At 41.7% G+C, this 27,587-nt stretch overlaps 1 protein-coding gene and 1 long non-coding RNA gene across 6 annotated transcripts in view; one reads left to right on the top strand and one right to left on the bottom strand.

Annotated features, from left to right (window-relative positions):
- LOC141047431 (uncharacterized) overlaps positions 1-17,013 on the bottom strand; it is a 250,589-nt gene extending 233,576 nt beyond the window's left edge. Inside the window, exon 1 of one of the 2 annotated variants that reach the window (XR_012219805.1) lies at positions 16,915-17,013. This is a non-coding gene — a long non-coding RNA (uncharacterized lncRNA). Of the gene's footprint in view, positions 1-16,286; positions 16,421-16,914 lie in introns of those variants that run through there. The other variant, XR_012219801.1, reaches the window with a different exon arrangement.
- The window catches only part of EPHA5 (EPH receptor A5), a 671,051-nt gene that overhangs the window by 583,395 nt on the left and 60,069 nt on the right, over positions 1-27,587 (top strand). For all 4 annotated transcript variants that reach the window (XM_073542503.1, XM_073542522.1, XM_073542495.1 and 1 more), the window contains exons 12-14: positions 2,280-2,341; positions 4,948-5,157; positions 9,160-9,309. In XM_073542503.1, the coding sequence (XP_073398604.1) occupies positions 2,280-2,341; positions 4,948-5,157; positions 9,160-9,309 (422 nt within the window). The remainder of the gene's footprint in view (positions 1-2,279; positions 2,342-4,947; positions 5,158-9,159; positions 9,310-27,587) is intronic.

The following is a 27,587-nucleotide window of genomic DNA, read 5'->3' as shown; positions in this document are numbered from 1 at the left end:
GGCTGCGGTACTGACAGACGGGCAAGACTCCAGCGAACCCGGCTGAGGCATGGCAGGTGACACAGCTGTCACTGACCGACAAGCACGGCTGAGGCACAAGCAGATGGGCACGGCTAGGGCGGGCACGGCTGAGGCACAAACAGGAGGCTAGGAAGGCCAGGCGCATGCAAAGGGCACACGGAGCAACAAGGCAAGGCTAGGTGAGAAACAAGGCAGAGCTTAGGCAGAGTACGAAACCAGGAACGGAAGCATAGGCAGAAACACGGAATCAGTTCAGAGCAAGAACAGAGCTAGCAGTGGAGCGTAGGCAGAAGCCCAGAGCCGGGCCAAGGCAGAGCCTTGGGACTAGACATGGAAAAGAGCACTAAAAGTAGGAGAGGAGGAATGGTGCGTGTGCCAGAGAGCACTACAGAGCACCATAGGAGAGAGCGAGGCAGAGCAAGTAAAGACAGAGACCATAGGGAGGAACAAGGCAGCACAAAGGCAAAGTACAGAACAAGGAACTGAAGCTAGACTGAAGCACAGAACGGAATCAGAGCAAGGAAGAATTACAAGGCAAAGCAGAGCAGAGACAAAACATGGCACAAAGGACAAACACTAGACAAGGCACGGGACAAGAGACGGAGTACAAGCACGGAGCGTGTGCAGAGACGCACGACAGAGCAAAGTGCAGGGGCACAGAATAGAGGGATCGACCCAGCAGACCAAGCAGCCATGCAGGGAAGCAACATAATTCTCAGGCCCTGAGCATAGGGAGGGGCGGTCAGATATAGGGCATTAGCACCTCCACTTCTGGGTCAGGACCAGGGGAGAACTTCCAGTTCAGATCCTCCAGGATCACAGAGAGCGGTCACATGATCAGGGGTTTCAGACATGCAGAGATAATTGCAGAACCAGACAATGCTGGAACCCAGGAAAGGTCACATGATCAGGGGCTTCAGACATGCAGAGATGATCACAGAAGGCAGAGCAGAAATGCAGGCATCTTGCAGGCCAACAGTCATGAGGTGAGTGTGCACACTGCTCTAGGGAACATGCAGGATAGCAGACATGAGATGCACGTGCACACCGCTCCAAGGGTCATGAGGCAAAACAGACATGGCGGACATAACAGACATGGCGAGCATGACAAAAGCATTTTAATTTTGGAACATTTTTTGCACATCTGGCTAAAACTTTTGCACAAACTTTTAATAAAAAAGGTTTAAATTAATTTGCCTGAATAGATCAGCCAATTTAATGTGGACTAAGGCTACTTTCACACATCAGTTTTTTGCCGTCAGGCATAATCCGGCTTTTTTTAGAAAAAACGGATCCGGCATAAATTTTGGAAAACTGTAGAAACGGATCCGTTTTTTTGCTGGATCCATCTCTGTTCCTGGAGGCTGGCCAATTGGATCTGAGCATGCGCAGACTTAAAAAAACCGGATCCGGTGGCTGGATCCGTCTTTTTCTGGATCCGGCGCATTCCGGTGCCCATAGACTTTCATTGTAGCAAAAAGCTGGAAGCGCCGTATCCGGCGCTTCCGGCTTTTTCGCCGGAGACAAAAAACGTTACAGTAGACGTTTTTTCAAGACGCCGGAATGAGACAAGTTGCCGGATCCGGCAAAAAACGGATGAAACGCAATGCCATCCGGCACGATCCGGCGCTAATGCAAGTCAATGGGGAAAAACCAGATCCGGCATTGCATTTTGCCGGATCCGTTTTTTCCAAAAAAAGCCGGATCGCGCCTGAAGGCAAAAAACTGATGTGTGAAAGAGGCCTAAGCGTTCATATTTACATTAAATTAAATGCAATGCAATTTCTGTATCAATTTTTTTCAAAATAGGTCATTTAAATTTATTTTTTTTTTATAACCGAAATGTTTCTGGCCAATTCTGCTGCTACATAAGAAGCATAAATACACTGAGTGATCATACTAGGGTCCCCTAATTCAAAAATAACTTTCAGTAATTATTATATAAGAACACGACTAGTTTATGAGTTCATTACATCATGCATTTTATAGGAGTAGTAGACCCTAACATTGTCATCAGTGTGTGAGAATAAAAGGCATTCATCTGAAAATATTACACGTGTTCAGCACAATTTTATATGAACACATATAAAAGCCTACATCAAGTAGTATTGATTGCCCTAGGTTATTGAACAGTATCATTTTGTAAATTATGTGCTATATATATTTAAATTGTTTTTTGATTATTTACTATACTGTATTAGTTCACTTACTCTTTTCTGTATTATCATTATTTTATGTTTATTCATTGTGTATTGAAGGCAAACCTGTAATGATTGTAACAGAATACATGGAAAATGGCTCTTTGGACAGTTTCCTAAAGGTAAGCCTCTAAACATTTTCTTGTGTATGTTATATAACTGTTATATTTTATTAATTTCCGTACCTTTAATTTACTTTACATTGTAATACATATTGTGAATACAGTTATTCCTTTACCAGGAATGAGGGCCTGAGACTTTTATGAAATGGCTAATTGATTTAGGAAAACCGCAATTTTGCATATAACTCCATGTATACATGTTATGATGTGTCAAAAGCCATTTCTGTCCAGGCTTGTAACTGATGCCATTTCTTTGTTTTCTAGAAATACTTTACACATGGTTATGTTAGTTCATTATTTAGTTATATTTACTTTCTAGAGTTACTGCAAAATGTATAAATTATTTTTTTCAGAAAGAACTTTGAATTTGTAATAATTTGCGATTTTATTTACAAGGTACAGTAAACCTCTTTGAGACGACTTTCTGACTTTGCCATGAAAAATGGTCTTGTTGAGGGTTAGTCTTCAAAAAGGCCCAATTTATATAGGAAAGAGGAAATGTAAAAACTTGCACAAAAGTTCTGTTCTCAATCATGGGTGGTCTTCCAAAAAAAAGAAAACTTTTACAGAGTATTTGAAGCTGCTTAAAGGAGATCTGTCACCCCATTTTTCCCCTATCAGCTGCCGGCACCGCCATTAGGGGCTTATCTACAGCATTCTGTAATACTGTAGATAAGCCCCTGATGTGACCTGAAAGATAAGAAAAAAGAGTTAGATTATATTCACCCTGGCATTTGGTCCAGTCTGATGGGTGCCGCAGTCCTGTCCTGCGCCTCCCATCTTCATACGATGATGTCCTCCTTTTTTCTTCTCCCTCGGCTCCTGCGCAGGCGTACTTTCTCTGCCCTGTTGAGGGCAGAGCAGAGTACTGCAGTGCGCAGGCACCGGACCTCTTTGACCTTTCCCGGCACCTGCGCACTAGAGTACTTTACTCTGCCCTCAACAGGCAGGAGCCGAGGGAGAAGCAAGTAGGACGACATCATCATATGAAGATGGGAGGTGCCGGATGGGACAGCGACACCCATCGGACCGGACCGAACACCGGGGTAAGTATAATCTAACGTGTTTTTCTTATCTTTCACGTTTCGTCGGGGGCTTATCTACAACATTACAGAATGCTGTAGATAAGCCCCTGATGGCGATGCCGGCAGCTGATAGGAGAAAAATGAGGTGACACATTCCCTTTAAATGCCATGAGCTATTAGATAACCTGTTTGCATAGAACCCAACATGTCTATAATATCGCATGTCTTGGAATAAAAAATAGAGCCAGTGTGACTAGTCAGATCACCTTGGAAGTCTTTGATTGTTACAAAATTTCCTTTTTATCTATATTTGTATGCAGTGAAAAAAAATCAGCTTGTTTTATTTCCAAGGCAATTTTGTAACATTTGGTTGCAATGCACAAATCTCATCCTCAGAAACAATGTGTGGGGCTCCATTCCAGTATGTGGCTGGCAAGCATTGCTTGTGCTAAATTTATTGCTCTAGACATTGTCCCAGATTTACCTCTCCTTAAAATTCTTACAAGTCCCATGAAGGAAAGCATGTTTTATTTAATATTCTTCTTAGCATTTACTAACTATTTAGTCTTACACAGTGGGAGACCATGAATTCTCTAGGTAATGGAGTTTATGCTTACATTTCAATTAGGATTTAATACAACTTTAGTATAACATAATATGAATTTTGTAGCACTTTTGTTCCATGAATGGATTTTTTTTACACTTTGTGCTGTAATTGTTACAATGTGGCAAGCATGAAGAGTCTGTGATGTGTCTCCCAGGAAACCTTCATTAATGGCTCATACTATCACAGCTAAAGTTCACTCTAAATATTGTATTATCGCTTATAGCCTAATGATTGCCATTATGTGCTATTCTGCTTCTGTCTGAATTGAAGAAAATTATGAGCTCCATTTTTTAGATATAACAGAATTTTGAAAGCGGGATTATTATTTTCTTTATCTCTAGGCTTATACATAGTTAAGAGAAATGTAGGCACAACATTAAAACCCACAATTTTTCAGCGTGCAATGATAATCTTACACATTTTACATGATTACATTTCAATAGGGCTGGAAAATATTTATAAATGAGTCACATTAGTAGAAGTAGTAGAAATGTGACTTTGAAACTCCACACTCCTTTTTTGCCTTGTAGAGTTCGGTCTGGCATATTTTTCAAAGTACTTCTTCCATATGGTAAAATGATAAATTTGTCCCATTCTATTGAATATTAATATACATATGTATGCCATACAATTTCAAAAGTTTGGCAAAAAATATATGTATGCAAGGCTTTCATGTTATTATGGTCCTGCAGCAAACAGTAAAAAGGAAAAACTTTCAGTCCAGAGTGCGTAATTAATTAATCTTAATGTTAAAAGATATATAAAACATATATCTTTGATTTATTGCATATGATCCTAAAAGGGCATTTGTAGACAACTATGAGTTGCATTTGGCATGCATTTTTATATATTTTTAGAGAAAATTATCTTACAAAATTTCTAGTTAAACCTCGCATAAGTAGCCTAACTTAATGTACTCTTAATATGGATGTTGTGTATGAAGATAATAAAATTTTCCTTAATTTTTCTTTCAGAAAAACGATGGCCAGTTCACTGTCATTCAGCTAGTGGGTATGCTGAGGGGCATTGCATCTGGAATGAAGTATCTTTCAGACATGGGCTATGTACACAGAGACCTTGCAGCAAGGAACATACTCATTAACAGCAATCTGGTCTGCAAAGTTTCAGACTTTGGTCTGTCCCGGGTTTTAGAAGATGATCCTGAAGCCGCATATACTACAAGAGTAAGCTAGCTAATATTTAATGCAATATATGATAAACTGGGTACAAGTCCTACTGCTAGACCAATTTTTTACCTTGTAAGGCAATGTTCAAAACAAAGAGTTAAAGCAGTCCTAACTCCAACTTAGAAGTTTCTGGGGTTCAGTCAAAGTTTGGTGAAAACAGAGAAATACACAGGCTGGTGATTTCTAGCAACCTCCAGGGTTTGGGATGAGTGTCCTTTTAATTTTTACCCTTCATGAATATTTATTTATTTTACTCGTTTATATAGCGCCATTAATTCCACAGCGCTTTACATACCTTATCGGCACTGTCCCTGATGGGGCTCACAATCTAGAATCCCAATCAGTATGTCAATGGAATGTGGGAAGAAACCGAAGAACCCAAAGGAAACCCACCCCAACATGGGGAGAGCATAAAAACTCCTTGCAGATGTTGTCCTTGGTGAGATATGAACCCAGGATCCCAAAGCTGCAGTGTTAACCACTGAGCCACCATGAATATGAGTGTTCTTTCCGTAAATTTTAGGTGGCTTGTACATAATAGCAAATAACAGAATTTATGGTTGCCTAATAAATTAAAGACATTCACTGAGTTCACCCAGTTTAGACATACACCTCAACATTTCTTTGTTCTAAACAGTTCTCCTGAGTGCTATAGCACCCAGTGAGAACTGGCAGATCTGACAATATTAACCTCTTCCTTTCACTAACAAAAGTTTACAACCATTGCAAAACAATGAACAGTCTGATTGTAGCTTGAAAAGACTGGCAGTCAAGGGTTTAAGTGGATATCTCTTAAGCTTTGTGTTCCGTGTGGCATACTCCGTAATAAAATGCTCCACACAGAATATAAAATTAATCCCTGGCGCTACTTTACCACTATTGATTGTATTAAACAGTGCATTAAACATTCCCTGCTATGAAAATAGTCATTTTGATATTACATTGTCTGCCACGTGATTTATTGACTAGAACATGTCATTTGCATATTCATTACAGAAAACATGAGAGAAGAGGATTAGATAGCTCTAACACGAACACATGACAATATAGAGAAATGTCCTATATATCTATAGTATTTACTGTAGCAGAATTAATACATTCACTAATATGTTTGCCCCCCAAAAAATTTAAACTGGACTGCTAATATCAAGATAACCTTCTTCCTTATAAAGCTACTTGCCAATACTTTTTCAGTTAACATCACTGATCAAATTTGTTACTTCAATATATCACCACTTGTAAATGTAGCAATTGCAAATGTAGTTGACTGAAGACTATGCTATTATCTAATGAATGGTGCAGCACTATCGTGTCTGCATAACATGGTCATATTAATACAAAGCATCAATCAGATTTGAGCAATCTTTTTCTGCTTATGCATAGATAAGATATAGATAAAGTTTTGGTATCTCTACACATAGAGAATATTCATTGCTTACTGATTCAGTCATACAGCTTGCTTAATTAAAGGGCCACATACTTAATTCTGCTAGTTGATGATCGCGGGTCACCAAAGAGTTGGCATGACAACCAGAGATCTCCAACAGACCTCTATGATTGTCACTGCCGGATAGCTATTCACACCGCCTGGTGGTCGGCACTCATAGAAGTCAGCAATTCTGCTACATACAGGTGACTATTGAAGCATGCAAAAAGTAAAAAAAGTTTTTAAAAACATTAAAAAATAAAAAAATATCAAATTACCCCCCTTTCGTCCCATTCAAAATAAAACATTAAACAAAATCAAACATACACATAATTGGTTTTGCCACGTTCAGAATCGCCCAATCTATCAATATAAAAAAGAAATAATCTGATCACTAAACGGCATAATGAGAAAAAAAGTAAAAATGCCAGAATTACATTTTTTTGATCGCTGCAGCACTGCATTAAACTGCAATGATGGGCGATCAAAAGATTGTATCTGCACCAAAATGGTAACTTAAAAAACGTCAGCTCAGCATGCAAAAAATAAGCCATCATCCAACACTAGATCATGAAAAATGGAGATACTACGAGTATCGGAAAATGGAGCAATTTTCTTTTAAACAAACCTTGGAATTTTTTTTCACCACTTAAAAAAAAATAACCTATACTTGTTTGGTGTCTCTGAACTCGTCATGATCTGGAGAAATATAATGGCAGGTCAGTTTTAGCATTTAGTGAACCTAGCAAAAAAAAAAAAAATACTGTGGATTGCACTTTTTTGCAATTTCACCGCACTTGGAATCTTTTTCCTGTTTTCGAGTACATGACTTGGTACAACTTGACTCACAAAAACCAAGCCCCGACATGGCCATTATGACAAAAGAATTAAAAAGTTATGGCTCTGGAAAGAAGGGCAGCAAAAAATGAAAATGCAAAACCAAAAATAGCTGTGATCATTAAGGGGTTAAAGAGGACCTTTCAACATTGAAATCGGAGCCGGGTCTCATTAAATCAAACACAGGAGTGGCCCACATCTCGTTTGTGAGATGTAATGACAACCCAATCTCACTTCAGAGCAAGTACATGATGCTTGAGTACAACAGCCACAAAAGGAATTATATTGCAAACACTTAGAAATCTGCTCTAAGCCTAGGTGGGGGGTGTTCTTCTTTCCTTTTGGGTGTTGCTGCCTGGTATGATTGGTCAGCATCATACAAGGAGAAGTACATGCCCCCAGTGAAAACTAACTGAAACTACCCACTTGGACTTTAAAAAGTTAACTCATTAGGAGAAAAATGCTTTGATCGCTAATGTCTTGACAATGTAGAGGGAAAACAAATGTTTTATTCCACTCTGCAGCCACTATTACATCCTCTTTCCAGTTCAACATGAAAAGTTTGGTGAAAGGTGCTCTAATACAAAACTAGGAAAAATAGGAAAGCAAATCGGTACAGTATTCTTCACAGTAAAGACTTCAATTCCCAACATGTGCACCAACAGAGCAACCTATGTCAGTTATTACATGGCTTGTCTAGCCAAAGTTAATAAAAAAAAAGCCTAGAATATGATAACATTATGAAAGCATGAATACATCACCCGTGACAATTTCCTAGTCCATCCATCACTGTTCTTTCTTCTTTCGGTTCCGATGATGCTGTGTTAGATATATGAGTGACCACGACTCTCTGCTGTGGTCAGCGATTGGCTGCAGTGATCACAAGTGGTGTCAACATGCTGCCACAGGATCCTTTTTATATCCTACAGATGGGTATGGCAGCCACTAACATGCCAGATTACAGTAGATTACTAAGCATTCTTTTTCAATACTAGAGTAATCTATTTTCTACCACTCTCAATAATACAGTATTTATTTTACTGTCGAATAATAGTATTTACCAGTATTATGAATCATGTCATGCTCCATTCCATATGGGAAATCCAATAGTTTATAATCTGAAGTTTGTTATTTTAGCAATTCTTTTATGTGGTCACACTTCTTTCAGATTCTTTGTCAAGTTTTACTACTTTTATATTGCAACAAAGGACATTTCCCTAACCCTTTACATCTGTACACCAGACCTTGTGTATTTCATTATTTGGCTTAGTATTGAGCTACTACACTTGACACATTGCACATTTGCAGCCAGTATCAGGATTCCAGAGGTCAGATTTGATCTTCCCATCCAGGACATGTATTATGCTTGACATTCAGGACCATACCCTCTTCTTCTGATACTATTGTACTGTTTATTACTTTCATGCAGGCCTGTAATAACTGTTCAGGAAGGAAGATTACAACACTGCTCTTGAATTATCTGTAAATGGAGTTCAATTCATTGTTTAGAAATACATCATGTGACTCATGACTTTTATTTTTCTCCAGAGACAAAATCATTACCAGTTGTTGGAAGTGAACATTTTATTTTCTGCATTACACTGTCTGAGTCTCGATGATATGTGCGTTCATGGTTCCGAGGCTTGTTTCACCTTATTTGCTTCATCTCATTTATCACTTCTTGAACAGAAAGGGCATTCACATTAGCACTTAACCATATGATATGATATTCACAGGGAGGAAAAATACCAATTCGATGGACTGCCCCTGAAGCCATTGCTTTCCGTAAGTTCACCTCTGCTAGTGATGTGTGGAGCTATGGAATTGTGATGTGGGAAGTCATGTCTTACGGAGAGAGGCCTTATTGGGAAATGACCAATCAAGATGTAAGTAGTAAAACATTGAATCCTCAAATTCTTTGTTTTTAGGTTATATAAAAAATAGCAAAATGTTTTATAAAATATTAATTGTGTATGAGAAATAACATATTATGCACCATACAATGTCTAGGGCTGTAAAAATCATAATTATTTTCATTAATTCTATTTCCTTTGACTTATCATGTGGTTCATTAAAATTCAATTTCGGTTCAGTATTTTTGATAGCAGTAATAGCTTTGTTACTCATGTGGTCCACAATATTAAGACCTCTGAAGAAACACATCAGCACGAACACAGCAAATTGATTTTGCTTCTGATTTTTTTTCTAAAAGGTCAAATTCCACCCTGTACTTCTAACCCATACAAGTCCAACATTTGCAAATCCCAAATCCCTAAAAGTCTTGCTATCAATATTAGATTCAGTAACAGAACGAAAGACATCTGGACAAATGTTCTGCGACCTACTTGGATATTCGTGTAAATGACTTTAGGATGATGGCCTTAGCATGAGTCAATGAAATCCCCAAGAAAGACAATATAATCATGCATGATAGTACAGTATATAATTATTAGGTTCTATTCACACTAGGTTTATGTTTCTAATGGAAACTATGAGGCATTGCTGGATCTAGCTGGATACTACTCACATCAGCAGGGCCGATTTTAGACAAAGTGGGGCCCTAGGCAAAAGTTTAAAGTTGGGCCCCAAATGCCAACATTGTAAAATCTCACATTTAGGTTACATTACATGAGCAGGATGTGGATACAGGTGGCAGAGGGGCCTGTGCTGGCACTGTGGCCCCCATATTCAGGGGCTTTACATCAGCCAACGGGTCTGCCTCAATTAGCATTGCACAGGAGTGTTGCTAGGGTTAGAAAAGATTGGGGGGCCCAAGCCCAAGACAAAGAGTTGTCCCCCAACCCCCTCTTAATTTTTTATAACACTGCAGATAACACAGCAGGACTCCCAACTGTTCTGGATCCAGCGGGACAGTCCCGATTTTGACACTCCCACCCGCTATCCCGGCCGGGATTGTAGTTTTCCCACACTGCGAATCAGCCACCATGCCCACCTGTCATTTCAGAAGGGGCTGTGTACCGATCGCCATACAATTCCCTCTATGCACAGCACACTCCAGAACAGAAGCCCTCCCGGCTCACATGACCAGTCACATGACTGTGACCTTATCCTATGTAACACCAGAGAGAGCAGTAATAACTCTCGGAGAACAGATAATGTAGTAGTTGTCACCTGCAGTCCTATTTAACACCACAGATAGCCATAGCATTTCAGAGTAAGACTATGTTCACATGCATTTTTTTCAGTATCCAAAACCTGTTCTATTGGCAGTAAAAATGTTGCGTTCAAAACACCTGTTTTTCAGCTTGCTTTCTGGTGTTCTTTACATTTTTTTCAGCTTATTTTAAAGTGTGGATGTTTGCTTTTTCTACAGTATGTTTAAGGCCATGTTCACACGTTGAGTATTTGGTCAGTATTTCACATCAGTATGTGCAAGTCAAAACCAGGAGGGTGAGAAATCCAGAAGTGGTGATGTGTTTCTACTATACTTTACCTCTGATTCTTCCACTGCTGTTTCTGCATTACAAATACTGATGTGAAATAATGACCAAAAACTAAACGTGTGAACGAAACCAAATAGTTTAATTCACCAAAACCACTTAAAAAATTGCAGCGAACAATGCCATTGCAATATCTGCAGCTTTCTTTTTATATTCTTTCATTGCTTTCTACGGGTGAAAACACACTGAAAGAAGTGACACGCTGCAGATTTAAAAAACGCTACAGTTCAGAAATTCAGTCAGAAAAATACAAACGCATGCAGGAGATTTCAGAAATCTCATATGTTTTGCTGGCACTTTAAAAAGCAGCTTTTGGCCACGTTCATAGGCAGAATTTCTTCAGCTTTTTCTTCTGCAAATAAGAAGTTTACAGCATTTTATAGCACAAGCAATAGTGAGATTTTCAGAGATCTCCTCACACCCTTTTATTTTCTCCTGACTGAATTCCACAACTGCAGCGTTTTTAAATCTGCAGTGTCACTTCTTTCAGCAATGTTTTTCACCCGTAGAAAGCAATGAAAAAGTTTTAGAAAAGCTGCAAATGTCGCAACGCTGTTTTTCGCTGTGTTTTTGGTGAATAAAGCAAACTTTATTAACCCCTTACCTACAATTGACGTAATATTCCGTCCATGTGACCATGGACCTAATTACCATGGACGGAATATTACGTCATCGCGATCAGCGGCGCCCACGTGGTGAGCGCCGCTGATCGCGGCCGAGTGTCAGCTAATTATCATAGCTGACACCCGGCACAATGTGTCAGGGGCGGTCACGGACCGCCCCGACATGTTAACCCCTTGCACACCACGATCAAATGCGATCGCGGTGTACCGGGGGTTAAAGGGAAGCATCGGCAGGGAGGGGGCTCCCTCCGTGCTTCCCTGAGCCTCCCACGGCAGCGCAATGTGCAGCGCTGCTGCGGGGGGCTCTTTCCCTACAGGCCCCCGGATCCAAGATGGCGACGGGGGCCTGCAGGGAGCTGACTTCCTCACTGCCTGCAAAGCGCAGGCATGAGGAAGTCTGCAGCAGTGCCTGTGACAAATCGCTGATCTGTCACAGTGATCTGTGATGTGACAGATCAGCGATCTGTCACAGGACAGTGATGTCCCACCTGGGACAAGGTAATAAAGTAAAAAAAAAAAAAAAAAAAAAGTGTTGAAAATAATTTAAAAAAAATCGCTAAATAAATTAGTAAAAAAAAAAAAAATATTCCCCAATAAATCCATTTTTTCAAAATAAAAAAACCCAAAAACAATAAAAGTACACATATTTGGTATTGCCGCGTCCATAATGACCTGCCCTATAAAACTGTCCCATTAGTTAACCCCTTTAGCAAACCCCTTAAAAAATAAAAATAAAAAACGAAGCAAAAAATAATGATTTATTATCATACCACCGAACAAAAAGTGCAATAACGCGCGATCAAAAAGACGCATATAAATATGCATGGTACCGCTGAAAACGTCATCTTGTCCTGCAAAAAACGAGCCGCCATACAGCATCATCCGCAAAAAAATAAAAAAGTTATAGCTCGCAGAATAAAGCGATACAAAAATAATTATTTTTTATATAAAATTGTTTTCATTGCAAAAAAACGACAAAACATAAAAAAAGACCTAAATGAGGTATTGCTGTAACCGTACTGACCCCAAGAATAAAAACACGTTATCAATTTTACCGCACGCGGAATGGTGTAAACGCACCCCCCAAAACAAATTCATGAAACACTGGTTTTTGTTCATTCTGCGTCACAAAAATCGGAATAAAAAGCGATCAAAAAATGTCACGTGCCCGAAAATGGTACCAATAAAAACGTCAACTCGTCCCGCAAAAAATAAGACCTCACATGACTCGGTGGGTCAAAATAAAAAGCGTCTTTTAGCGTGCGACAGCCGCCAAACATAAAAACCGCCATAAATCGTAAATCAAACCCCCCGTTATCACCCCCTTAGTTAGGGAGAAATAATTAAACTAAAAGAAAATGTATTTATTTCCATTTTCCCGCTAGGGTTAGGGTAGGGTTAGGGTTAGGGCTAGGGTTAGGGCTAGGGTTAGGGCTAGGGTTAGGGTTAGGGTTAGGGCTAGGGTTAGGGCTAGGGCTCAGATTAGGGTTAGGGGTGTGTTGAGGTTAGGGTTGGAGTTATAATTGGGGGGTTTCCACTGTTTGGGCACATCAGGTGCTCTCCAAAGGCAACATGGCGTCTGATCTCAATTCCAGCCAATTCTGCGTTGAAAAAGTCAAATGGTGCTCCTTCCCTTCCAAGCTCTGCCATGTAATCAAACAGTGTTTTACCCCCACATGTAGGGTATCAGCCTACTCAGGACAAATTACAAAACAACTTTTGGGGTCCAATTTCTCCTGTTACCCTTAGGAAAATAAAAAATTGGGGGCAAAAATATAATTTTGCGGAAAAAAATGTTTTTTTTATTTTCACGCCCAGGCGTTATAAACTTCTGTGAAGCACTTGGGGGTTCAAAGTGCTCTCCACACATCTAGATAAGCTCCGTGGGGGGTCTAGTTTCCAAAATGGGGTCACTTGTGGGGAGTTTCAATAGTTTAGGTACATCAGGGGCTCTCCAAACGCACATGACACCCGCATACCAATCCATCAAAGTCTGCATTCCAAAACGTCACTACTTCCCTTCCGAGCCCCGACGTGTGCCCATACAGTAGTTTTCTCCCACATATGAGGTATCAGCGTACTCAGGACAAATTGGACAACAACTTTTGGGGTCCAATTTCTCCTGTTACCCTTGGGAAAATAAAAAAAATGGGGACTAAAAGATGATGTTTGTTGAAAAAATACGATATTTTTATTTTCACGCCCGGTCATTATAAACTTCTGTGAAGCACTGGGGGGTTCAAAGTGCTCACCACACATCTAGATAATTTCATTAGGGGGTCTAGTTTCCAAAATGGGGTCACTTGTGAGGGGTTTCCACTGTTTAGGTACATCAGGGGCTCTCCAAACGCACATGACACCCGCAGACCAATCCATCAAAGTCTGCATTCCAAAACATCACTACTTCCCTTCCGAGCCCCGACGTGTGCCCATACAGTAGTTTTCTCCCACATATGAGGTATCAGCGTACTCAGGACAAATTGGACAACAACTTTTCGGGTCCAATTTCTCCTGTTACCCTTGGGAAAATAAAAAAATGGGGACTAAAAGATGATGTTTGTTGAAAAAATACGATATTTTTATTTTCACGCCCGGTCGTTATAAACTTCTGTGAAGCACTGGGGGGTTCAAAGTGCTCACCACACATCTAGATAAGTTCATTAGGGGGTCTAGTTTCCAAAATGGGGTCACTTGTGGGGGGTTTCCACTGTTTAGGTACATCAGGGGCTCTCCAAACGCACATGACACCCGCAGACCAATCCATCAAAGTCTGCATTCCAAAACGTCACTACTTCCCTTCCGAGCCCCGACGTGTGCCCATACAGTAGTTTTCTCCCACATATGAGGTATTAGCGTACTCAGGACAAATTGGACAACAACTTTTGGGGTCCAATTTCTCCTGTTACCCTTGGGAAAATAAAAAAAATGGGGACTAAAAGATGATGTTTGTTGAAAAAATACGATATTTTTATTTTCACGCCCGGTCGTTATAAACTTCTGTGAAGCACTGGGGGGTTCAAAGTGCTCACCACACATCTAGATAAGTTCATTAGGGGGTCTAGTTTCCAAAATGGGGTCACTTGTGGGGGGTTTCTACTGTTTGGTACATCAGGGGCTTTCCTAACGCGACATGGTGTCCGATCTCAATTCCAGCCAAAAACGTCAAATGGCACTGCTTCCCTTCCGAGCTCTGCCATGCGCCCAACTAGTGGTTTACACCCACATGTGGGGTATCAGCGTACTCAGGATAAATTGCACAATATCTTTTAGGGTCCTGTTACTTTTGGAAAAATAAGAATTGAGGGTGAAAAGATCATTTTTGTGGAAAAAATATGATTTTTTAATTGTATTGCTGTACGTTATAAACTTCTGTGAAGCCCTTGGGGGTTCAAAGTTCTCACCACACATCTAGATAAGTTCCTTGGGGGGTCTAGATTCCAAAATGGTGTCATTTGTGGGGGGTTTCCACTGTTTTGGTACATCAGGGGTTTTCCAATCGCGACATGGTGTCCGATCTCAATTCTAGCCAAAAACGTCAAATGGCGCTGCTTCCCTTCCGAGCTCTGCTATGCGCCCAAATAGTCATTTACACCCACATATGGGGTATCAGCGTACTCAGGACAAATTGCACAATAACTTTTAGGGTCCTGTTACCCTTGGAAAAATAAAAATTGGGGGTGAAAAGATCATTTTTGTGGAAAAAATATGATTTTTTAATTGTACCGCTGTACGTTATAAACTTCTGTGAAGCCCTTGTGGGTTCAAAGTTCTCACCACATATCTAGATAAGTTCCTTGGGGGGTCTAGTTTCCAAAATGGGGTCACTTGGGGGGTTTCCACTGTTTAGGTACATCAGGGGCTCTCCAAACGCGACATGGCGTCCGATCTGAATTCCAGCCAATTTTGCATTGAAAAAGTCAAACGACGCTCCTTCCCTACTGAGGTCTGCCATGCGCCGAAACAGTGGTTCCCCCCCACATATCAGGTATCAGCGTACTCAGGACAAATTGCACAATAACCTTTGCAGTCCAATTTCTCCTGTTATCCTTGGTAAAATAAAGAAAATTGAACCTGAAGTATTTTTTTTGTGAAAAAAAGTTAAATGTTCATTTTTTTTTTAATATTCAAAAAATTCCTGTGACGCACCTAAAGGGTTAATAAACTTCTTGAATGTGGTTTTAAGCACCTTAAGGGGTGCAGTTTTTAGAATGGTGTCACTTTTGGGTATTTTCTATCATATAGACCCCTCAAAGTGGCTTCAAATGTGAAGTGGTCCCTAAAAATAAAATGGTGTTGCAAAAATGAGAAATCGCTGGTCAATTTTTAACCCTTATAACTTCCTAACAAATAAAATTTTGGTTCCCCCAAATTTCCGTTTTTTTCACAAATAAACGCAAGTTATTTGAATGCAATTTTACCACTAACATGAAGTACAATATGTCACGAGAAAACAATGTCAGAATCACCGGGATCCATGAAAGCGTTCCAGAGTTATGACCTCATAAAGGTACAGTGGTCAGAATTGTAAAAATTGGCCCGGGAGTTAACGTGCAAACCACCCTTGGTAGTGAAGGGGTTAAACATGTAATGTAGACAAAATGCATATTGTAAAAAAAACAAACAGCAAAAGCTCTACGGGTCTGTGTCCACAATCAGTAAACTCTGGATGCTGCGTACATCCACAGCGTCCAGCCCACAGCGGCCAGATATTATAGCACAGTGGATGGGATTTCTAGAAATTCCTTGTCCACTATGCGTGCACATACGCCCGCACCTCACCTGCAGAGATGGACATGCAGCACGACTCATCAGACCGCAGCATGCCAATTTATCTTGCATAGATTCGAGTCTCCGCAAGAGAAATCTCACCCCTACGATGTGTTGGGTGCGGTGATTCCACACGGTTCAGTGACCACAAGCTGAATCACCTGCGTTCAACAGATGACAGCACTTTGGATGGAGCACATGTCTGCTGCGTCCAAAGTCCTGCCATTTCCATCTCGTCTGCACATACCCTAAAAAATGGGTGTTTTGAAAGCAGTGTTTTTACTGCCAAGAGAGAGGCTTTGACAGCAAAAAAAAAATGCACCAAAAATGATTATTCCTATGCACACCTGTACTATATATGTGTATGGTTTACCCTTATTATTTCACATGGGAATTCATTTATTTCTATTTCATAAATCCCCTGATTCAGCAGACAATATCCTTGTCTTGTGTCACCCAGACAGTAGTGACAGGAGGTCACCCTGTCACATTATTAAGCAGTGATTAGTGACTGTGGTCAGAGCTGATACTGATCGCTGCTGTATGTGGCTGTGAATCTTGATCCTACAGCAATCAGCACAGAGCTCCGGGACCACAGTGAGTAAATCACTGTACTCTGACCTGTTATTGCTGCTCTTACCAGGTTCTGTGGCTTCACTTAGGCATATCCATTCTCAGGACAGTGCTAGGAGCAGCCATGATTAGGACTCAGGAGGAGACAGAGCTTCAGGCATCTTCCTGGCTGTCACTGTGCTGTAATCGGCCCCTCCCCCTCACTCTCAACTTTTAACCTGACTGCAGGGAGAAAGAGACAGGGGGGCTCAAGGGGCTTTGCGAGACAGACGCTACGGACTACAGAGCAATGCACAGCATTATTCACTGCTGTACACCCTCTGGGCACTTCATAAATGGACTGCAGATGCAGGGGGCCCCCTTTGTAGGTGGGGGCCCCAGGCATCTGCCTGGTCCAAACGCTGGCCCTGCACATCAGAAGGACAACATTGGTCTCCATTTGCAAACATATTGCTACATACATTATACAGTACATGATGGAGGCACAAAATAGACCCTTTGGTACACAATAGTCAGCATTATTATGTTACAAATAATCCCTACAGTAATATCTACTAATTTTTATATCTTTTACATATTAAACTTTTTTTCACAGTGTTGAATTTTGATGAAACATATTGGCATATAATGGTGTTCAGTTACTTTCTTTTAGAGTTTCCTATATATGATTTTTAAGATTGTTCTATTCTGCTGCTCAAAACAAATTAGTATGCCCTGACAACTATGAACTGAGCATAGATTTCTGTAAGTCAAAATTATAACAATGATGTTCCTGTTAGGGCTGGCGGAACGCACCAAATAATAAAGATGGGAATAAGGTGCGTTCGCAGCCCGGGGTCCACCGAGCAGGGGTGGTAACCTGCTGCTCAGTAATGGCAGATGCTATATGGCGGTATACTATAAGAACACACGCGGGTTATCGTCACCCGATGTGTACAGGGGAGGACTCTGTTGCTTCACAGAGCCGCACTACCGCTGAACATAAACGCCGGAGCCTGTTTGTGCTCACAGAGCTCGGCTAAAAGAGAGCACAGTGTAAGGCCACAGAACTCTACCCCAAGGACACGGGGTTAGAGTCCTTCTAGGCCCACTGAATACGCGGCGTCGCTGCCGCAAGCGCCGCTATAGACGCTGGCTATGGAGCACATGCACTGAGGCTTGCCAAGTCCCTGGTGAGGCCTGATGCCTGACTAAACCTCAGACCTACCTACGCCTAAGCCTGGGCATTAGCAGGCTAGGCTGCACAACACATGCGTACCAAGGGTAGGGGTTTCTTAATGAGTCATTCACCAGAGACATTCATGCGTGCATACATCACTCACTCCACATAGTCTGTAAATACAGTCTATCCTAGCTTCTCGGATGGGCTAATCCGAACACGAGCAGGACCTGAGCACGTGACCCTCGATCTCCAATGGGAGATCACTCCACGGGCATGCTCAGTGGCCCGACATGAGGACTTAGTCCCTGGAGAATCTCGATGCTGAGCCGTATGCATTGTCATAGCTGTGCCAGAGGTGGCAGCAGCAAGCAAACCCACGAAGTTGGCCTGGGCAGAGCGCTGGGACTGACGAATCTGCTGAGCAGGCTCCACTGTGGCTGAAGAAGAATGGGAGACCGCTGGGTGCAAGGCTCTGGATTCCTGCTGTGCAATAGCAGGAACCTGATGCCTAACAGTTCCACAGTAACAAAAACATTCCGCCCTCTGTAAAACAAAGATTGGACCCTCTATATATCTTAGGCTGGTTTCACATTTGCGTTTTTTAGCGCTGGAAAAAAACGCATACGTGCGCATGCGATTTTTCCCCTATATTTAACATGGGTGCGCATACCTGCGCACTTGTAAGCGCATGTATGCGATTTTCATGCGCTGCGTTTTTTTGGGGTGTGCGATGGTATTTTCCAGACGCTGCATGTTGCATTTTTTGGCCCTTGAAAAAATCGCATGCGCACGTATGCGCACGTTTTGCGCTAAAAATGGCCATTATAGCCTATGGATGCGCATACGTGCGCACTGGCATGCGCAGGTATGCGCTTTTTTAGCGCAGCGTTTTTTGGGTGGTGTCCACTTTTTATCCTAGTTAGAATCTTCTAAAGTCCAAAAAAAAAAGGCTATATAAAGGAGGTGCCTGCCAAAACTCTGCCACTACTACACTAGACAGATTGAAGAGCAGACATTCAACCAAGAACACATTATATCAGCGAAGAATGTGAGTATATTACATTATATGCCTGTCCTTTTAAATTATGTATGTACTAATGATTTTTATTATTTTTACATGCAGTATGTCTTCAGAATCGGAGTATTCCCCATCGCGGCAGGAATTGGCGCAAGCAGACCGTGAGGTGATTATTTTCGTGCATCTGGTAAGTATATCTGCTGCTTCTCCAAATCTCTTACGTTTTTTTCAACTTTCAGACATCGTCATCATCATCTGCGGACGGGAATAGTGAGGGCGAACAGCAGGAGCAGCGAAGCCAAGTCCCGGTGGTGATACGTAATGTAAGTATCAAATGATTTGTAATGTTTTTTTTTTTTTTTTATCTTCTATTTTTACTCTTTTTTTTTTTTCTTTTTTTGTAACTTTTTAGTCAATTTAAATTTGATTATTCTAATGAATGTGTTTTGTCTAGGTTCCACAACGGGATGAAGACGTCTACCTGGATAATGAGCAGCTCATCAGCCTGGTCCAGGAGCGTTCGCCGTTGTGGGACAGCCGTGACCGGCTGTACAAGGACAATGTGGTGACACGGCGGCTATGGAATGAGGTGGCCGCAGCGTTGATGGATGGCTGGGACAGCGCCACAGCATCCGCCAAAAAGGCGTTTAGTGAGTATTTCCCTGCTCTGTATTGTGCCGCAGTGACTGTTGTCCTTGACGGCACTGTTGGGTTTCGTGCTAGGCGTATTCTAGCAGGAAACCCAACAGTGTCATCGTGGTCTACAGTGACTGCTTTGAGTATTGTATTGCTACATTGTGCCGCAGTGACTGTTGTCCTTGACGGCACTGTTGGGTTTCGTGCTAGGCGTATTCTAGTAGGAAACCCAACAGTGTCATCGTGGTCTACAGTGACTGCTTTGAGTATTGTATTGCTACATTGTGCCGCAGTGACTGTTGTCCTTGACGGCACTGTTGGGTTTCGTGCTAGGCGTATTCTAGCAGGAAACCCAACAGTGTCATCGTGGTCTACAGTGACTGCTTTGAGTATTGTATTGCTACATTGTGCCGCAGTGACTGTTGTCCTTGACGGCACTGTTGGGTTTCGTGCTAGGCGTATTCTAGCAGGAAACCCAACAGTGTCATCGTGGTCTACAGTGACTGCTTTGAGTATTGTATTGCTACATTGTGCCGCAGTGACTGTTGTCCTTGACGGCACTGTTGGGTTTCGTGCTAGGCGTATTCTAGCAGGAAACCCAACAGTGTCATCGTGGTCTACAGTGACTGCTTTGAGTATTGTATTGCTACATTGTGCCGCAGTGACTGTTGTCCTTGACGGCACTGTTGGGTTTCGTGCTAGGCGTATTCTAGCAGGAAACCCAACAGTGTCATCGTGGTCTACAGTGACTGCTTTGAGTATTGTATTGCTACATTGTGCCGCAGTGACTGTTGTCCTTGACGGCACTGTTGGGTTTCGTGCTAGGTGTATTCTAGCAGGAAACCCAACAGTGTCATCGGGGTGTACAGTGACTGCTTTGAGTATTGTATTGCTAAATTGTGAAGCAGTGACTGTTGTACTTGACGGCACTGTTTTTTTTTATCAACAGTGGACAAAGTCCGAACACGTTGGCGTTCGATCAAGGACCGCTTCAACAGTGATGTTCGTGCTGAGGGCCAGGTTCGCAGTGGATCTGCGTCAAGGACCAGAACTAGATACCGTCACTATCACGCGTTGCAGTTCCTAAGACCGGTCCTTGCCACAAGATCGTAAGTATTATACATTTTGGGTTTTTATTTTTATTAATCTGTGTTTTTCTAATCCACAGCTGATGCTTCTTGTAAAGGCATGGTAGTAATGATTTTCCTTTCTTCCACAGCACCTGGAGCAGCACCCTGCAACCTGGCCCTGGAGCGGTCCTTCGTCGGACGTCCTCTGACCCGTCCCAGCCATCCGACAGCCAGGAAGCACCTTGCAGGTCCCACACACACACAGCTGGTGACCAGGAAGCTGGGCCATCAGGTGTTCCCCTGTCCCAGGTCTCTGCCACTGGTTATGCGGGCACTACCCGCCAGCGGCAGAGGGCCTTGGACAGGAATGTCTTGCCCGAGTTTATGCATTTGAGCGAGACATTTAATTCCAGCCTCAAGTCACTGTCCGACAGAGTTGAAAGCGGTTTTGCACTGATGGAACGTGGTTTTAACCACTTTGAACACCGCTTCAATTCTGTAGAACAGCGCCTTGACCGTCTGGAGGCCGACCTCAACAGACCAGCACACCATTTTTTTAGTAAGATTGAAAAGGGCATGGCGGAACACCTTAGTCCTGATCAACAGCTGAATGTGCTGCAGGCCTGCAACAATGCTTTCTTGCAGGCTATGCAGCATAATCGGTACGGTCAGCAGGCAGTGGTGTCCTTTCCACCTGTGCCACCATTGACTCGCTTCACCTCACTACCGACTTGTGCTGCATACCACTGCACGGACACCTCTCTTCAAAGGCTGGACACCCACCGTTACACCACCACAAGTCTGAGTGCAGCTGGTCACTTCACCGACACCACCATGGCAAGCGCTGCTCCTGTCTGGAGCACCACCGCCAATCCCATGCATGCGTGGAGCTCAGCCACCACTAGGCAAACATGGAACAGCCCTGCCGCTACAACAACATGTAGTAGCCCTGCCACCACCACTCTGCAAACCTGGGCCATCACTGCCGCCACCAGTCCTCCTGCAAGGACGAGCACTGAACAAGAAGAGCAGCATCAGCCACCTCAGCAGCAGCAGCCAACTCAGCAGACGCCACCTCAGCAGCAGCAGCCACCTCAGCAGCAGCCGCCACCTCAGCAGCAGCAGCAACCACCTCAGCAGCAGCCGCCACCTCAGCAGCAGCAGCAACCACCTCAGCAGCAGCAACCACCTCAGCAGCAGCTGCCACCTCAGCAGCAGCCGCCACCTCAGCAGCAGCCGCCACCTCAGCAGCAGCCGCAACCTCTGCAGCAGCAGCCGCCACCTCAGCAGCAGCAGCCATACCAGCAGACGGGGGACCTACATTCCATATTTGCCCCTACTTCAAGGCGAAATCAATCAAGGCGGGCATTGGGCCAAAGTCGGTCCAGGCACACAAGCCTACGGCGACATGCCATTACAACTAATGTAACTGAACAGATTTCCTCTCCTACAAGTGTTCCAAGTTTAATTCCCTTAACTGGACTACCTTCCCCCACAAGTTTTGTTGCCCCTTCCCCTCAAACACCGTCTTCAACTGCAAGTGTTGCATATTCCCTGCACACCCCCAAATTGAAACCATCTGCCCCCAAACGCCGTAAAAAATAATTTTTAAATTTTTTTTTTGTGATAAAAAATAAATTTACATTTGTGGTTCACCATTAATAAGTTTCATTAATGTTGTTTGCGCCACTCACAAACACTGATGGGTAAATACATGTTAAAAACCAACCCAAGGGCTAGTATAGTCATATGTGAAATAACATGGACTAGTATAGTCATTCAAAGGCCTAGTGTAATAACTCTAGTTTTACAAAATAGAATCTGGTTTCATGAAAAACAAACTGTTGAAACTTGTCTAAAAAATAAGTTTCTTTCTAGTTTCACCAGTTTGTTTTTGGTGAAACAAGATGCTAGTTGTTAAAAATCGAGTTATTACAGTAGGCCTTGGTATGACTATACTAGGCCGTGGTATTTCACATATACTACTAGCCCCAAGGCCTAGTATACTCATATTTGAAATACCACGGCCTAGTATAGTCATTCCAAGGCCTAGTGTAATAACTCTAGTTTTACAAAATAGAATCTGGTTTCATGAAAAACAAACTGTTGAAACTTGTCTAAAAAATAAGTTTCTTTCTAGTTTCACCAGTTTGTTTTTGGTGAAACAAGATGCTAGTTGTTAAAAATCGAGTTATTACAGTAGGCCTTGGTATGACTATACTAGGCCGTGGTATTTCACATATACTACTAGCCCCAAGGCCTAGTATACTCATATTTGAAATACCACGGCCTAGTATAGTCATTCCAAGGCCTAGTGTAATAACTCTAGTTTTACCAAATAGAATCTGGTTTCATGAAAAACAAACTGTTGAAACTTGTCTAAAAAATAAGTTTCTTTCTAGTTTCACCAGTTTGTTTTTGTTGAAACAAGATGCTAGTTGTTAAAAATCGAGTTATTACAGTAGGCCTTGGTATGACTATACTAGGCCGTGGTATTTCACATATACTACTAGCCCCAAGGCCTAGTATACTCATATTTGAAATACCACGGCCTAGTATAGTCATTCCAAGGCCTAGTGTAATAACTCTAGTTTTACCAAATAGAATCTGGTTTCATGAAAAACAAACTGTTGAAACTTGTCTAAAAAATAAGTTTCTTTCTAGTTTCACCAGTTTGTTTTTGTTGAAACAAGATGCTAGTTGTTAAAAATCGAGTTATAACAGTAGGCCTTGGTATGACTATACTAGGCCGTGGTATTTCACATATTACTATACTACTAGCCCCAAGGCCTAGTATACTCATATTTGAAATACCACGGCCTAGTATAGTCAATTCAAAGGCCTAGTGTAATAACTTTTAATGGAGCAGATTACATTCATCCACTCAATGCTGACTTGTATTCCCCATGGACTTTCATTGGGGTTGGGTTTTGAGTGTTGTGTTTTGAGAAAATCACATACTTTGTTTTAAACTATTTGCACAATTTTATCTTGAAAAAAAATGGTTTCCTGATTCATGGCCTGCAGCTTTGCTCATTCCAATATATTTCACGCAGACTAGCAATGCTGCATTTTAACTCGTATGTGTATTTACCTGCCCAGGTGTGTGAACATAACAAAATTCAGTTATACATGGGAAGTTTTTTAATTAATCGGAGTTTAAAAAATATAGTGCACTCAGTAATGGTATCAAATAAGGATTTTTATTACCATAAACAACAACATTACACCATTTCATCTTGCCAGTGCACCCGTCCTACATCAGAAATAAAGTAGGCCGCAAATTTGTCCCTCATTTGGCCAACTTCAACGGATGACCTGAGAGTGTGCTGAGTGAATTCAGGCAATGGGTTAGGAGCATCATCGTCCAGTTCAAAGGTCGGGTGCTCTTTAGCCATCACAAAGTTATGTAGAACCACACAGGCCTTCACCACCTCATCGACTGTTTCAAGTTTAAGATTAATGGCCGTGCCCAGAATTCGCCATCTGGAAACAAGAATCCCAAAAGCACACTCGACAGTTCTTCTGGCCCTGGTCAGCCTGTAATTAAAAATTTTTTTGGTGTGGTCCAAGTCTCGGCTGGAGTAGGGTTTCAGTAAGTTTCCGCACATTTGAAAAGCCTCATCGCCAACCATTACAAAGGGCAGTGGCGGAGCTTCGGTGTGAGGAAGAGGCCGTGGCATAGGGAAATTAAATTGGTTGCCATACAACCTCCGGCCCATGTCTGAGTTTTTAAAAGCCTGCGAGTCATTACCACGGCCAAATGCTCCAATGTCCACTGCTACAAACATACATCCGGCATCCGCAATTGCAATGAGTACTATTGAAAAGTACTTTTTGTAATTATAGTACTCAGATCCCGTTCTTTGGGGTTTGATGATCCGTATGTGTTTCCCATCAACAGCTCCCAAACAGTTGGGAAAATTGCATACTGTCCAGAATTTGTCAGCAATTTCCATCCACTTTTCAGCGGTGGGCAGGGGCATAAATTCTGGGCAAAGAACATTCCAGAGAGCCCGGCAGGTGTCAGCAACAATTCCAGACAAGGTAGAGATTCCAATACGGTACTGGAAGTGTAGTGAGGATAGGGTTTCTCCAGTCGCCAGGAATCTGTGAACAGACAAAGAAGTAAAATTAATATTTATGTATATTATTTTTAAAAACTATAAAAAAAATATTAGTACATTCACGAAAACTAATTACCCAAGGTTTTGAATACTAAATTTACAAAAAAAAACATCAGACCACACCCCTTTGTTTTTAAAACATACCGTAATGTCACCAGTAGCCGTTCCTCAGGAGGAATCGCACGACGGAGCTGTGTGTCCTGTCTCCGGATGGATTGTTGGACACGAGCAAGCAAATCCATGAAACTTTCGTGGGACATCCGGATATAATCTGTAAATTTCTCCGGGTTTGACTGGAGCTCGCTGTAGAGGGTATGGTATGCCCCACGGCTCTCCCGGAGTTCAACAATCGGATGTATCCACATACGCCGCCGTCTTCGCTGCCTCTCTCTCTTCCTTTGTTCATGGCAAGCAACTGCATACGCCTGAGCCATCGCGATGTCCAAATCCAAGTTGAAGTGAAAACTCTTCCAGCGCAGATCCATGGTCACGAGAAGAATCAAGCAAATGTGAAGAATACTGTAGACAGGGTGTATATATATTAACATACCACACCCACAATGAAGTCCCATTGGTCTTGTGTGTTGTTGAATGGTTGTTTTTTCTTTTTTGTGGGGTTTTTCCAAAATCTGTAAAAAAACGCAAACGCACAAAAAACGCATACAAACGCGCAAAAACGCTGCGTTTTTTTCCTGCATGCGCATTAAAATGCTGGAAAAAAACGCAGCGTTTGTATGCATTTGTATGCGTTTTTTTAATGCGTTTTTTTGCGGGAAAAACGCGCTGCAAAAAAAAGCAAGTGTGAAACTAGCCTCACATAACACAGATTCAGTATATTCTTGTTCACCCAAATTTCTCATAATGACAATATACTGTATTAAACATATCATTATGGACAATAGCTGGGTTAACATCTGATGCAGAACATCTCATAATCAGATTTTATTGCAGGCTATAACATGGCACATCAATCAGGACAACACTTTATTACATGCTGTGTGATCTCAGAATGAAAAATCAAACTGCAATTAAAAATGCCAAAACGTGTTCCTAACTATAATTAGCTTATCTAGAAAAGAACATACCTTTATGCCTCAATGATAGTCAAACTGATCACTTAATCAGATGCTAAAACTGATTGCAAGTGCATGTTGGAATCAATTGAGAAAACTGTTTACGCAAAGCAGAATTCTCAGAAACTGCTGTGATAATGCATTGTGCTTCCCTCATTCTCTATGGAATGGAATAAAATAGCTATTCATGATGTTTGGCAACTGTGCAGTATTAGATTTAGCAGATGTATTGATTGCTACAAGTATTGCTACATTCAGTAGCCTGTAGCAATAGGATTGTTCCTGCTCATTTCTCAATGATCACCTGGACTTTCTGTATTTTATACAAATTAATTTCTCTATGGAGGCTATACATGTCAAAATAACGGCCTTCTAGTTTATACATGACCTTGATCTGCATTTATATAGTCTACATCTACTTTCTCATCATACATCATGGCAGATTCATGTTGCTGCTTTTTCCCTTATGTTTTATGTAACATCATGAGATCATATTACATTTAGGAATATTAAAGCGATTAGAATAAAGAGCCAATGTGATTGTCTCCATAGCGTTGTAATAAATGGTTGCACATCCAATTGCAAGAGTGTTTTAAGTGGGGTACCACAAGGCTCTGCCCTGGCCCAAGTGTTGGTTAATATGTGTATAAATGATCTAGATAAGGGAACTGAAGGTAAACTGATCAAATTTGCATACAATGGAAGCTAGGAGGGACAGCTAACATTAGAGAAGACAGAGAAAGGATTCAGAAGGATCTAGATAAGCTTGAACAATGGGCAGCAGCTAATAAAATGGTATTTAACAGGGAGAACTTCAAGTTTCTACATCTGGGGAAGAAAAATGAAAATTGCATCTACAGCATGGTAGGAATAGAACTAAGCAACAGCATGTGTGAAAAAGATATGGGTATACTAATAGATCACAGACTGCACATGAGTCAATAGTGTGTTACAGCAGCAAAAAATGAAAGCACAGTTCTGGGATGTGTTAATAGAAGCATTGAGTCTAGATCATGTGATTATCCCCCTTTACTCCTCCTTGGTCAGACCTCATCTGGAATACTATGTCCAGGTCTGGGCACCACATTTTAAAAAGTTATCTTACAAAACTGGAGCAAATTCAGAGAAGAGCTACCAGGATGGTGAGCGGACTGCAAACTATGACAATGAGGGTGATTAATGAGTGGAACAGGCTGCCATGAGAGATGGTGTGGTCTCCTTCAATGGAAGTCTTCACACAGAGGCTGGACAGATAACTGTCTGAGATGGTTTAATGAATCCTGCATTGAGTAAGAGGTTGGACACTAAAAATCTATGATTCTATCTTTATCTAGAGAGAGACCGACTGCGCAACTTTCCTTCATATGTTGCATCTGGTATTGCAGCTGAGCACTAGTTTATCTAATCTCATACACCTATTTATTTTTTCATCTAAGGTTTTATTTATTACTTTAAGACCTCAATGACATGATATATAGAATTTCCTGTGACTTTGTCAAAGAACTTGGCTTGCTGCCTATGGCGAACTTGAAACTCATGGGTCCCAATGCATATGCTTCAACAATGCCCCCAATTATTAAAAATCTTTAATGGTATTAGTCTTTTTATTAAGGCCAATGTGACATTTTAGGCCCCTTTGTCTCAAGGGCCTGGG

This window comes from Dendrobates tinctorius, unplaced genomic scaffold, assembly GCF_039654945.1.
Source record: "Dendrobates tinctorius isolate UK_male_01 unplaced genomic scaffold, ASM3965494v1 ptg000011l, whole genome shotgun sequence".
NCBI classification, from domain to species: Eukaryota; Metazoa; Chordata; class Amphibia; order Anura; family Dendrobatidae; genus Dendrobates; species Dendrobates tinctorius.
This window is presented reverse-complemented; position numbering and strand designations above follow the sequence as displayed.